This window comes from Pleurodeles waltl, chromosome 2_2, assembly GCF_031143425.1.
Source record: "Pleurodeles waltl isolate 20211129_DDA chromosome 2_2, aPleWal1.hap1.20221129, whole genome shotgun sequence".
NCBI classification, from domain to species: domain Eukaryota; kingdom Metazoa; phylum Chordata; class Amphibia; order Caudata; family Salamandridae; genus Pleurodeles; species Pleurodeles waltl.
In genome coordinates this window covers 1,101,761,060-1,101,775,407 of record NC_090439.1, presented here as the reverse complement: position 1 = coordinate 1,101,775,407, position 14,348 = coordinate 1,101,761,060, and the positions used below count along the sequence as shown (strand labels likewise).

At 44.1% G+C, this 14,348-nt stretch overlaps 1 protein-coding gene across 3 annotated transcripts in view; it reads left to right on the top strand.

Annotated features, from left to right (window-relative positions):
* TOP1MT (DNA topoisomerase I mitochondrial) overlaps positions 1-14,348 on the top strand; it is a 711,804-nt gene that overhangs the window by 484,445 nt on the left and 213,011 nt on the right. For all 3 annotated transcript variants that reach the window (XM_069220874.1, XM_069220875.1, XM_069220876.1), the window contains one exon: positions 3,056-3,199. In XM_069220874.1, coding sequence (XP_069076975.1) covers positions 3,056-3,199 — 144 coding nt within the window. The remainder of the gene's footprint in view (positions 1-3,055; positions 3,200-14,348) is intronic.

The window sequence follows — 14,348 nt, the reverse complement described above, 5'->3', positions numbered from 1 at the left end:
GCCACGCCTCCCCAGTAGGGAGTGTTGTTAACCGGATAGAAGCCTAGCCAGGCCATCAGTGTTTTAGGAAAAAGTGAAAGGTAAGAGCTTCTTCTTTTTTTGTAGTCAAAAACAATATGGCTGACAAATGGTAGCGAAAGGTCCAGAGTGGCGTCCGTCAGGACTTATAAATCAATCCTGCATTTACCTAAAAGAGGTAAAAAGATGAATGAAAGAGTAAGATTGGGATCCAAAGCATGTGAAAAAGTAAAATGAGGTTGGAAGCTCCATCGAAGTAGTGGGTTTTGAAGTGATAAACTGAAGAGTTCAGATTGTGGTTGTGAGTGATGAAGGAAGCTGGCTCTGTATATACTAAACCAAAGTAAGGTGTGGTGTGCACAGATTCCAGTGGATCTCCTGAGGCTTTACAGAGGCTAAAGTAGATAATACTAATGCTCTCTTTTGTGGTAGTGTGGTCGAGCAGTTAGGTTTATCAGAGGGTAGTGCCAAGCATTTGTTGTACACACACAGTCAAGAAATGAGGCACACACTCAATGACTAACTCCAGGCCAATGTTTATGTATAAAAAAATATACTTTTTTCTTTATTTCTAGAACCAAAAGGATCTTTGTTGCATGTAAGTATAGTTTCAAGGCTGTATCACTTTCAAGTATCAAATGCACTTTGTTTAGAATTCACAAGTAAAACAGTTTATAGGTAAGTAATACTTTTCAGTTTCAAAAGTGGACACAGTGCAATTTCTCATAGAAAGCAATGCAGTACTAGGGGAGGAAAAGTAACACAATTTGCAGGTAAGTACTCGACTTACAATCCCACTCAACATGGTTTAAGGTGTCCACAGGGCAAAGTTTAGGAAGACACCAAGGGTGTACCAGCAGCAACAAAGGGCCGGCTGGTTGCAGAGGTCAAAGTTGGTTTTGGGTGCTCAGTGGAACCCTATGGATTTAGGGGGCAGTTAGAAAGAAATGGCTTGCAGGTAAGTACCTGCAACGTCAGGGCATAGTCCTGGGGAGTTTAGATCAGCATTGGAGGGTGGGACAGGTCAGCACCAAACACACACCTTCAGCGGCACAGGGGTGGCCAGGCCCAGGGTGCAAACAGTCTCGGGCACCCCATGCTTTTAATTAGGGGGACTCCAGGGGTCACAAAGATTCTGCAGGCTTAATCGAGGGAGTCAACTGAAGAAAACCAACTTTTAGGTAAGTAGAGAGCCCACTGGACATTGCTGGACTGTTGATTGGGTTCCCCAAGGCCAGGGGGCTGCGGGTGCAGGGGTGCCTTTAAGCGTCAGGAAATCTTCACCAGATCCGGTTGCGGTCAGGGGGTCCTCTGGTTTTAGGCTGCAGGCGTCGTCTTGTTGGTCAGGAGGGGTCAACCCATGTGGACTCCAGGTTGGAATTGCCTGGGAACTTCTCTGGACTGGTAGGCCACCTGGGCACTGGCTGTGGGTGTCAGGTGCAGAGTGGGAAAGGCTTGCGGATCCTGGGTGGTTCTGGGGTCCTTCTTGGAGGTTTCTTTGTGGACAGGGCTGCTGTCCTCAGGAGATCTTGGTCCTTGGGTAGGCAGGCAGTCGCCTGGGTTTTTTTAGATGTCCCTGGTCCAGCAGGACGAGTTGTCGTCTTGTAGCAGGAGTCTTGAAGCTGCAGACAGGCCGGTAGGGATGGGGCCAAGTCAGTTGTAGTCTGCAATCTTCTCTGCTGGTGCAGCTCTACAGTCCTTCTCTTTCCAGGAATCTGAGGAGCAAGGTTCAGGGATGCCCCTACTTACTACATTTAGGGGCTTTACAGGGGTCAGAGGTCAGTAGCCAATGCTACTGTCCCCGAGGGGTAGATATACCTTTCCAGTGCCCGCTCCCTTTGGGGGGGGAAAGGAACTGATTTCTAACCTTATTGGATAACACCCTCCAAAGCAAGATGGAGGATTCTGCCAAAAGGGGTTCACCTCAGCTCTGGGCTTCCTAAGGGTGGTCCCAGCTGGGGTGGACAATTCTCCTGGTGTTTGCTCATTTTCAGACACTTGTCTGTTGGTGGCAGGCTGGCACAGACCGGTCAGCCCTACACTACAGGATTAGGTGAAATACATGGGGCATCTGTAAGATGTCTTTTGTGGGCATTTTTTAATAAATCCAGCACTGCCATCAGTGTGGGTTTATTGAGCTGAGAAGGTTGACACCAAACTTCCCAGTATTCAGTGAAGCCATCATGGAGGTGTGGAGTTTGTAATGACAAACTCCCAGCCCATGTACTTAATATGGCCACACTTCCTTTACAACATCTAAGAATGGGCTTTGACATTGTAGGGGCATATTGCTCATGCAGCTATGCCCTCACCTGTGGTATAGTGCACCCTGCCTTAGGGCTGTTAGGCCAGCTAGATGGGTGATTTACACATGCCACAGGCAGTGGTTTTTGGGCATGGTGCCCAGAGAGAGATGCCATGTTGACTTTGCAATTTGTGTTTGCTGGTGGGTAGAAAAGGTAATGTCAGTGTACATGTATTTGGTGAGGGGTCCCTTAGGGTGACACAATTCATGCTGCAGCTCTAAGGGACTCTTCGTGGCTACAGGGCACTTGATACCACTGATACCTTCTACAAGGGACTTAATTGTGTGCCAAGGGTGTGCCAATTGGGGAAGCATTGGTACAGTTTAGGGAAAGAACACAGATGCTGGGGCCTGCTTAGCAGGATCTCTGCACACTCCCAGTCAAGTTAGCATCGGATATCAGGCAAAAAGTGTGTGGGGTAACTATGCCAAAAGGGGCTCTTTCGAACAAGTGAAGATAAAAAATTGAGTCAATGCTGGGCTATTCCTTCACAAAAATCTAATTTGATCAGTTGAAAATATTAATCATTTGTGCACAACACAAGGAGTTTTAAGTGGTAAGTCATGGCCTGTGTGCACAAAAGTGAAAATAGGTGAGACATAAATATGGTAAATCCTAAAGTCTTAAGTTTATTTTTTATGTGTTCAAACTGTATGAATGGGTAGTGACTGATGTGTTTTTGGGAAGTGAAAGATTTGGTGAGGAAATCATTGCTTGTTGTCACTTCACAGGGAGAAAAGGACTGGCAGAAGTATGAAGTGGCAAGACGCTTGAAAGATGTGGTGGATAAAATTCGGAAACAGTATCGAGCTGACTTCAAAGCCAGGGAGATGAAGACCAGACAAAGAGCTGTGGCACTTTACTTTATTGATAAGGTAATAACTGCAGCATGAAGGTGCTATGGGTGTGTGTGAGCAGCCTGGATGTTTGGGGTTATTACTATCTCTTTATGTTAATGCAAGAAACCCCAGCTTAAGTTGAATGTCTGTTATTCTAAGTAGTAGGTCTACTCTTATCTCATTCTTATCTTGTGAGCAACATTGCCATAAAGTTGACAGGACATGAAGCTTGTTACACCCTTTTACTTGTGAATTGTCCCTAGATTTCCTTTGTAGGGTGTCATGGCCTCGATTTCCCTCAAACATTGTTTTTTTCAATCTGTTATCTGATTCACATCAACTTGTAGACCTTGGGCTACAATCTGCCGATTTTAAGGTATGAGCAGTTTGCTACTAGCTTTTTTGCAGCAACTGATTCCATATCCACTCTCTCTCCTACTTGGGCATCCCTCATCCAGTGCTTGCCAAGAGGAATCAAGGGATGATGAGATAACCTTAGATGGCTTCAGCACAAAGACCCTGTGCCTGTATTGAAGCACAAAGGCACCTTGTTCAGTGACACGCCTCATCAGTCTTGTGTATAGAGCACTCTCATTGTCTCTGTACAATTACACAAAGCTCCTTGATGCCTTTTCAGTTGAGACACTGAAAACCGTGAAGGAGATTGAGATAATATAAGCACTGAAATCAGTTTTGATTTCACCATCATTGCCAGTGCTACTTATTAAGCCCCACGTCTGCTTAGGAGATGTGGAAGAAACCACACTCAGAGCCCCCTAATAAGTCTCTGGACAACTTACACTGTGTACCCAAAGACATTCCCCCCTTCGTCTCTGAAGAGACAACAGTTCAGTTGTAGAGTGTTAAAATGGGGTCTGTAGTTGGCAGAGGTATACACTGTTGTCCAAGTAGGGACCACAATCCTAGTCTGGGTAAGTCGCACACAATCCAAATTATCCTGTGCCCACCCTCTGGTAGTTTGGCACTGAGCAGTCAGGCTTAGCTTAGAAGGCAATGTGTAAAGTATTTGTGCAATAAATCATGCAACAACACAGTGAGAACACTACAAAAAGACACCACACTGGTTCAGAAAAATATAAGATATTTATCTGATTAAATTAAGGTCAAAACTATCAAGATTTTATAATCACAAGTTGAAATATTACTTTTGTAATGGTAAAAAGAGTCTTTAGTTCTTGAAAGTGACAACTGTCTCTTGCAAGCACAAAGTACCTGGATTGTGTCAAAATTACACGCATGAAGACTGCAGAGGAGGAGATGCGTGGAAAACGAAGAGTGTGCGTCTGATTTCCGGGCGCACACAGATGATGCGTTGATTCTTTTCCACGTGGCAAGGGCTTTGCGTCGAATTCCGGCGTGCAGGCCTGAATCCTCTTTGCGATATGGGTCTTTTGACGCCCATGGACAATGCGTGGAAATCCTGGGCGTGCGGGTCGAAGGCACAGCTGTTGTGTCTGTCGGGTGGGTGGCGCTGCGTCGATTCCTCTCGCAGGACACCGGGCTGCGTTGTTCCGGCACGACGATGCAGCGATCCGGTGGGCTGAGTGTCGAAGTTCTGGTCGCACCGATGGCATTGCGTCAATCTCCACTATGGAAGCCTGACTGTGTTGTTCCGGTTCGGTGATTTTCTCACTGCGGGAGAGGCTGTGCGTCGATTTTTGGTCCAGAGACATCAGGAAACAGGAGGCAAGCTCAATCCAAGCCTTGGAGAGCACTTCTCAGAAGAGCCAGAAGCCAGCAAGGCAGCAGGGCAACAGCAAGGCAGCAGACCTTTACAGCAGAGCAGTCCAGGTGAGTCCTTTGGGCAGCCAAACAGCTTCTCTTGGCAGGTTGCAGCTTCTGGTGCAGAATGTCTTCCCAAGAAGTGTCTGAGTTGGTAGGGTCGGGGATCCAGTTTATGTACCCAAATGTGCCCTTGATGTTGGGGAGACTTCAAAGAGTGGCTTAGAAGTACACAAGGTCCCCTTTCAGTACAATCCTGTCTGCCAGGCTCCCAGTATGGGGTTTCGCAGTCCATTGTGTGAAGGTAGGCCACTGTCCTTTGAAATGTCAGGCCCACCACCCTTCCAGCCGCGAAGACCCACTCAGTATGTAGATGTGTGCAGTATCCTGCGTTTGTGGTTTTCTGGGTGAAATCCACAAGGGAGCTGTCAACCAGCCCAGCCCAGATGTGGATTGGAGACAGACTGTCAGGCACAGAAGGATTTTAAGTGCAGAGAAATGCTCACTTTCTAAAAGTGGCATTTCTAAAATAGTAATATTAAATCCAACCTCACCAGTCAGCAGGATTTTGTATTAACATTTTGGCCATACTAAATATGACTCGTTAACCCCTTTCTAATCAGAATCTACCACTCAAACAGTTTGAGGGTAGCCCTAATGTTATCTTATGAAAGGAGCAGGCCTCACAACAGTGGAAAACAAATTTAGGAGTTTTCCACTACCAGGGCATATAGAACACACACATATATGTCCTGCCTTTTACCTACACAGCACCCTGCCCTCTTGGTTACATAGGGCCTACCTTCGAGGTGACCTATGTATAGAAAAAGGGGTGTTTAAGGCTTGGCTAGTATTTTTAAGTGAAACTGCACACACAGGCCTTGCAATGGCAGGCCTGAGACATGGTTAAGGGGCTACTTATGTGGGTGGCACAACCAGTGCTGGAGGCCCACTAGTAGCATTCAATCTAAAGGCCTGTAGTGCACTTTACTAAGGACCTACACATAGGTCAAATATGCCAATTGGGTGTGAACCAATGTTACCATGTTTTAGAGAGAGAGCATATGGAAATTTGAGGGAGGCAGGTGAAGTTAGGGGTGACCACTTAAGGCTGTCAGGTCTAACATTGTGGTTAAGGTATCTTCACAGAAGGGCAAGACTTTATCCCTCCATGCCTACAAGGAGGCAGATAGCCTGCTATCCTACGGGAAGATATACTAGCTTGGAGGCTACTTGATTGGCTGCAGTCTACCTCCTTGTTCCCCTGATATGATCATAAAGTGCTTACCTATGCTCGGCTTTTGATGGGAAACAGCTGAATAAAAACTGCTCTTGTCCATAGATGTTATTGACTCCTTCTCCAAAATCAGACTTGTATGCATCATCAGGTGTGGTTGAAGACCATTTGGATCCAAAGTGAGTTCCAAAGGAAAACAATTAGAAGACAATCTTTTCAGTCCATCTTCTGGAAAGATTCTTAAGCAGTACAAAAAAAATGCACCAACCAGACACCAGTACGACATTAAGCCCTTGAAGGCTGATTAGTCTTTCAAGGCTTGCTCCCTTTCCATGCCAAAACACCTGCAGTTTCCTTCTCTTCCCCAGGCTGTCCTCCAACTCCAGTAGGTCTTTCAAAGGTTAAGAAGTTTCAATTGCTTCCTGTTGCTTCACCACTCTCATTCCCTCCATCAGTGGAGGGGAAGAGGGTGAAGTTTTCCTTTTACAAACACCACTGTACCCAAACTCTCACTGATGCATGGATCCTCTCAGTATTGAGAAAGGGCTTTGCCCTAGATATTCTGCATTTGCTTCAGTCCAGGACATCTTTTTCCCATTCTGCATTTCATCAACATTTTCATCAGCTTTTTTTGGAGCCGTCATGTGGGCCGTGTCCTATAAAAAGGGGCAGGGACATTATTTGCAAGGAAACATGTGGGGCATCTGTCCCATCCTGAAACTTTCTGAATTCTTTCATTCCCCTGCAGCATGAGTGTCTGCCGAGTTTTGCCAGATGCCAAGAATGACCGATTTTGTCCAATGGATGTATAGGATACATCTGCATGGATATGGGAAGGATCCTCATTATAGTTTACCCAGCACTGCCATTGAAACATGCCATCCATGGGTTTGAATATGACCCCCTGCAGCATCTGGTCACTGTGCGACCACATGGAATTGCTTGAAGGCATTTGTGACTTTGCTTACAGGATGACCACAAGTTAATAACCTGTGCTATTCTTCTTTTTTTATTTGTTTATTCATGCTGATAATTTTGAAACCACTTGATTCCAGTCTAAAGTTAAATTACTTTAGTTGTAGCCTTCCCTGATTTACAGACTTGGACTACAACCTTTAACAGCTACCCACATTAAAATGTATTGCATGGCTCTTGCCCATTTGTATGCTTTCCTGCTGAGATATGAAACTTGATTCATTCAATTCCAAACATTAGTTGTGCTGTACTTTTCTTTTTCTTGTATTCATGTGTTCTCTTTCTGGTAGAGACCTGGGACTAACTACTGCTTTTCCTTGCTGTCGTTGTCTTTAGAGCTGGTACCGATGCAGGTCTGTATCTGCTTGCAGTATAACTTCTTGGTTGGTTTCTTTTCCAGTCTGATAAGGGAACACTTTAGCTGTTGCATGCTGACCCTTTGAAGTTGTGTCTGTCTTTATTGTCTGTGCCCCCTTTGCAGTGCAGAGCAAAAAAATCTAACACTGTGTCCAAGCTATGATTTTGCTGTATAACTGCTGATTGGAGCAGTTACTTCAAGGGCTTTGCCTGGGCTACAAGAATACACCTGATTATGTATCTGTACATGTTACTTGTTTCAGATCTTGTTAATCAGTAACCTTGCTTGCTTCGTGTCTCCTTCCATACACCTTGCCCCTATCCCCTGTAGTCCCTGAGGACTACAGTTTCAATTTATAATCAACCTCCCATGCACCTGGCTGTATATAGGATAGGCCTAGTCATGGAGCAGTGGGTCAGTCACTGTACAAGTTGTGGAGAATTACAGAAGCTGTGGTGAGAGTGGATAGGGATGGGCATGAGGAAGAGTCAAGGCGCAAGTGGGCCATATGGGAAAGGTAGTAGCTGATGTGCAAGTTGAACTAGTCATTTATCACATAAGACTATCTTTAAATAATGATGTGAAACATGGTTTTACAATGCATAAAAAGTCTCACTCTAAGACATCATCCTGTTGTAGCCCACTTACACAAAACGACAATTAGGCAAATAGACTGTGGGTGGAGCCTTTTTGTAAATGTTAACTGGATGGTTTTGACTCTTGAGAATGGATCTGGTTTTCCTCTTCCCCTCTGCCTTCTCACAGCTAATGAGACAAGTCCTGAATGAGTGTGGATTTTTAATAGTTCCTTACTGAGCATGTTTTGTGCTCCGACATTCATTCTGTAGGTTCCCTGAATTGTCTAGAGGAGACGTGGTTTATTAGAGGACAGTGTGTAAGACAGGTGGTTGATAGTGCGTAGCAAACAGAACATGAGAGGATGACATTTAAGATAGGAGCAGACTAGTAAGAGTTGGATTAAATTTGAGGGATAAACAAGAGGAGCATAGAGGTGTGTAAAAAGGGTATGAGAGAAATTAGGGAATTTCTCACTCTGCCTTCTAAACCACTGATTCTGGTAGATTGCACAATTGCATTGTAATCTTTGCATGTTTTTAACTGCACCTAGATTTGGCTGCAGTGGACAGGGAACCTTCATTGCCAAACACACAGAAAACAAAATAGATAGAACATTGGTTCTCTCACCACCTTGTCCTACTGCATCACAGCATTTGGAGGTGAGCAGGACTTGAATGGCACTAATGTGTATAAGAAGTAATAGTGACTAACAAATAGTACATTTAGAACGATCAAAGAAAATGGTGGTCGCAAAAGCTGTGTGCTTTAATCAGACAAGAACACAATATAAATCGTGTTTCATGCATGGATGCATGACACAAGGAAACATTTTAATTAGGCTAATCAGATGTCAGATAATAACCTTGTTAGCAGTGGGACGTTTCTTGACTTGTACCGGTAGGTGGCCAGCACACTGATCAAGGAGAGATCCTGCAAATTTCCAAATAAAAAAGTGATTTTATTGATTATTTGGAAGAGAAAATGACATTGTCCTCAAAACAAATGAGCAGACCAATATTCTTTGGCAGAATGTTAGGCACTTGGTCCTATGGTGAGTTTAAGTCAAGAATCTCCTGTTAGTCGCCCAGACATCCAAGTACTTGGATGAGAGAACTAGTTCCGCAAGAATCACGCACTCTAGTGGTAGTGAGGTGTACTGTATGTTCTTTCCAAAGGATATGTAGTATGTGCAAAATTCAGAACTACTGCTTCAGACTGTACTTGATTTTCTCCAATTTAAAAGCATGTCATCCAGGGAACTTAGACCATCCAGGAGACCGACCACTCACCTCACCTGCGTTTATACTGGTTCACAAAAATGACAGTTAGGGAACCCAGGCAAGGTGTTCAGGACTTCTGTAATGAAGGTAATCATTTCAAGAGACATAAATAAGCTTGCTGAAGCTGATTGCTCTCTCATTCGCAACCCCAGAAATGAAGGAAACTAGCAGACCCATTTGCAGTTACATCTCTGTGTGGCATTAGCTTAACTCTGATTTTATAAATAAAGGAGGGAAGTGGTATTGTCCATGTTAATCATTATAAACCTTTAATCAGCTATGGGAATGAAGGGTTTTGGCTCAGGAATACCTACTTCACCCCAGTGATGTACCACAGCATCACTTCTTCCACTTCTGAGCATAGTCTTGGCTAAGAGGGTCAAGGGCTATTCCTGTTAGAGGCTTTTAGGGCTTCGGAAGAGCCAAGAGCATGAAGCTTTGCTCACACATGGCATCACCTGGCTGCCTCTTCATACATACGCATTTTAACCATCCAGAGCACTGTCACCTCAAGCTCATCAGCACACACACTGCAATTGTGCACACAGCCTGTCGCGTAGGCTCTCATTATCTTAATGAGACTACTGGATTTTGAGCAGCAAGATCGTCCACGGTGTGGGGGACTGAGTCTGACCCACAGTGGATGACGCTTGCCACTCCAAATCCAGGCTTTGCTCTGGCTAACTAGCAGTGCCTCATCTCTCCCGGATGGTTGAGATGATTGGGCAGCCGAGCACATGAAATTTCTGTACTTCTCAGGGAAGTCATGGTCACTCAGGTCACAACTGGTTCTCTCATACACAGTACAGTCTCATATATAAATGACAATAAAGGCAGTGTAAGTTTTAAATATTGTTTTAATAAAACAACTGCATTTTGGATAGCAAAGAATGAGCTGCAATAACCAGAACTACACAACACAGTAATATTAAATAGTAACGATGACAGTGAAGGATAAGGCTATCATAGTGCCGCTAGATTATTCTCTCTCTAAGTTATAGTTTGTGCACAGCATGTTAAGCTCTAAGCTTGCCTTTCAGGTTCCCCCGGGAGGACATCAACCCTCATACCTGAGCAAAGGCCTGTAATCTGCATCAGCATCTGCAACGAGGCATTCAGCATACAGTTGTGGTTCCCTGGCTGGAATCTCCCTCTTGACGTGCACTAGGACTAGAAAGTGTTTTTATAACTAACACACAGATGTTCTAAGAAAATGTCCCTACGTAAGGATGTGTATTTTCTACGAATGCTGCAGACTAAACTTCTACCACGTTTACCGGCAATGTACCAGACTGTAGCCTTGACTGAAGCACAGGCGATCAAGAATGCATTATTTGAGAACACAGTGCTGAACTAAGCTAAACAGTGTGATAGAAGAAATTAAAACAAGACCATAAAAACGGGTTATTATAAAATAACAATACGAAGCTGAATAAAATATATCTAGGGCAAAGTGCACAGCGGCCTAGTATATTAAACTAACGGGCATGGAGCTATACTTAAAATGGCTACACAACACCCTCCCCTTGTCGGTAGAAAATGGTTAAGCCAAAGCTAAAATGCCCTAACCTAAAATATATTTAAAACCCTACTTAATTTTGATAAGTTAAGAGTTCACAAAAGCATATTACTTGACAATTTATAAGTGAGCATGCAGCTTGGTGCCGAATTATATTTAAAAAAGAAAAGAAAAAAAAGAGGCAATTTAAAACTATTCCATATTAAGCACTAGTCATGGAACGTAGGAGATCATCAACTTCGGCAGATGGCAAAACCGGTAAATCCACACCAAAAACGACTAAGGAAAGGAGCAGGTGTGTTCCATAGCCCCAGTATCAACCAAGGCAGCATCCCGCGCAGTGCCCATTAACGAGTCGATACTAACTTCCTCCAGTAAGGGTAGCTCGTAATCAGCTTCTCTCAGCAAATGCAGCCGTAGTGCGCATGTCTGGTAATGAACCCTCAACGAGAACATCAACAGATCAGCATCAATCACTGAGGGGCGTTGCTGAGAAAGACAAACTTCCAGTGCATGTTCAAAAGAGCACCAACGGCACCGAAACACGGGCTGCACACAATCCAAAACTGGTCTGAATGACGGAGACCAGTCACACCCCAAATGTTCCAGGGGTGTTGCTCCAAAGTGCTGCATCATGCGTTCACGACACAGCTGCGCTGATGGGAGTGCCTTCATTTGTCCTTGTTGCGGCGGGACAGCCATTGCGGGAAAAAAAACAGCAAACTGCCGGCTAATAAAGCCAAAGCTATTGGAAATCCCCCCAAAATACTTCTGTTGTTAAGTGCATATATATCCGGTCGGACAAGGTGTAAATCCCATTATCCACAACAGCTAATGCCTTTTTCAAAGTTTCCTGGTCTATTTGCCTTAACCGGGCTGCAGCTTGTTGTGGGAAAGTTTCCATATTTCATTGTATACTTCATACAAGAAACGCTTCCTACGTGGTATCTTGGGGCCTGACAAGAAATCTTGTAAGTCAGTGTTGTTAGACAAGAGATTGAGGTGCGTTTTAACCGCATCAAGTGAGGACGATTTTAGCCACTGTTGGCACAATTTTCCTACACTATATGTTGTAATTATGTCAGCATGTTCTGGTGATATATAGCGAGTGTCTGGCCTACTTATCCGGAAACCCCCCGAAGAGGTGACAAAACATTGATGACACCCGTTGGTATCTATGGGCCACAATAACCACCCGCCTGGACGTGTCCGTGAAGCATCAAACGTGCCATTCTGGACCCACTCATTAATCTTGCATGTGGTTGCATTTGTGTATTTTTGCCAGTTGTCAAATTTTGCAGGGGCAGGTATACTGGGCATATTTAATTCTCTGATTGTTGCTAAGCCTAAACAACTTGTTTGTTGTACTGTTTCATTAAAAAAAATAATTTGAACAGGGATGAGACATGCTCTAAACAATGTTTCTGTACCCTTGGTCTGCCAATTTTTTGTTCCCCAAACACTTTTCAAATTAACATATTTGGACCAACATTCATAACCTTCAATTGATAACCGGGAAACAAAGGATTCCGGATATATAAATTTTGTGTTGGTCAATAACATATGTATATCCTTAGTAGGAGTTACTTTAAAATAATGACTCAGCATTTTTTTGACGATGCCCAGAAAAGCACGCAAACTTTTCAGTATACGTTTTTGAACTCCCTTGTGGTGGAGTTGGACAATGTTCCAGTTGCGTGTAATTAAATATCGTCTTGGGACTACTCGCTCTATGTATGAAGTGGTGCCCATAATAATTGTAGCAAAACATATCACCATAATTTTCTTTAAACTGGTAAACATCTTCGTTTTCATAGACTGCATAATATTGCAATTCTGTCATAATAGAATCAACTGTTTTCACATCCCAATCATCTGACACAATGCCTGCTATGACTATACCATTCATAGATAATTTTAACACATACAGTATTTTGATAATTTCAGTGGGACCATATATATCAAACATTACTTTTTCCCCACACAATCCCATCAGGAATTGGCACTGCAAAAATGTTCACAAAAGACAAGTCTCTTCAAACCTTATGTGATGAAAAATGTGGTTTCAAAACCTCCTCCACCTGTTCAACCGCTGATCTCTCGGGAAGAAAATGACCATGTATCAGCAAGAAAAAGGTAATAACAAAACCAATCCAAAGCAGAAAGGCTAGGACAGTCAAAGAAAGCCATACATGGTTCCATGGAAAAAAGAAATATGTGTCTTTAAGACAGTGAATTAGCTTACGTGCACCTGACAAGTCAGCTGTCGAAGAGGCAAACGAGTCCGATAGACCGTCGTTGAAGTTGGCAAAGTATCCAGAGGCAGTTCGTGCGAATGGCGTAGCCGTGGTCATTGGTGGAGTTGGTGTTTCTTGGGGTGGTACACTGTAGACAGCACCATCCGTCTGACTAGTAGTCGTGGTGATTTGATCAAACATTTCTAAATTGCTTGTTGTTAGTGGAACTAATGCAAGATCATCATCCACCCTCCACAAGCTCGGAGAGGTATCGGTGTTGGTATAAACAACTTGAAGCAGAACTTCTTCTCCAGTAGTGAGAGGGATTTGGGAACTACTGGATGTTCCGCCTGGTCGGCTGTGCAGAATCGGCCACGTGTTGTAGTTTGACATTGTCAATTGAAACAAAGCGATTTTCTTTGGCACCTGGCAACGGTGGTAGAATAACAGTTCTGGTACCGTGTATCCCCAGTACAGGGACTGGTGCCCGATAAGGGGGGCCAAATTCTTTTTTCACTGCGACCTTCTCATGTACGAGATCCCCAACCCTGGGAATCCAGCCGGTAGATGTTACAGGCACATCCTTAATTCCTGTGGAGGCAGCACTTTTAGAAGAGTTTTCCTCACAAACTGCTGTAATTCCTGTAAAACAGTGACACAATAATTTATGTCAAAATGTGTTTCTGCTGCCTCCACGCCAGGACCATCAAGATCCGGAACAAACATTCATGTTCCGAACAGGCACTCATATGAAGTACGACCCCCCAGGGTCCTTCTAAGCAGGTTTAGTGCTCTCTGAACTCCATACAGGTGGGATAGCCAACTACGACCCGTACCTAAGACTCTGGCTGTTAAGGATTGCTTTAAATTGCGGTTTAATAGCTCCACGACACTATTTCCCTCGGGATGAAATGGAGACGTGTACTGCAGTTGAACCCCCAACTAAGCCATGGTGTCCCTGAATGCCCTTGAGGCAAAAGCAGGGCCCTGATCCAAATGGAAGGCTGCAACTGCATATGTACCGATAAAGACTCACAAATCTTTAATAACAGTCCGAGCATCAGGTGAGCGTTGTGGCCACACCCACACAAATCTGGAGCATGAATCAGCAGCGACTAATATGTATTTGTATGCACTATCAGGTGTTAATGGACCGCAATGGTCCAAGTACACACACTGTAGTGGTCTATTGGAAATTAAGAGGGGTGTCTGCGGCGGGTGTTTGGCCGTGGAAACTTTAATTTGTTGACAGATGTC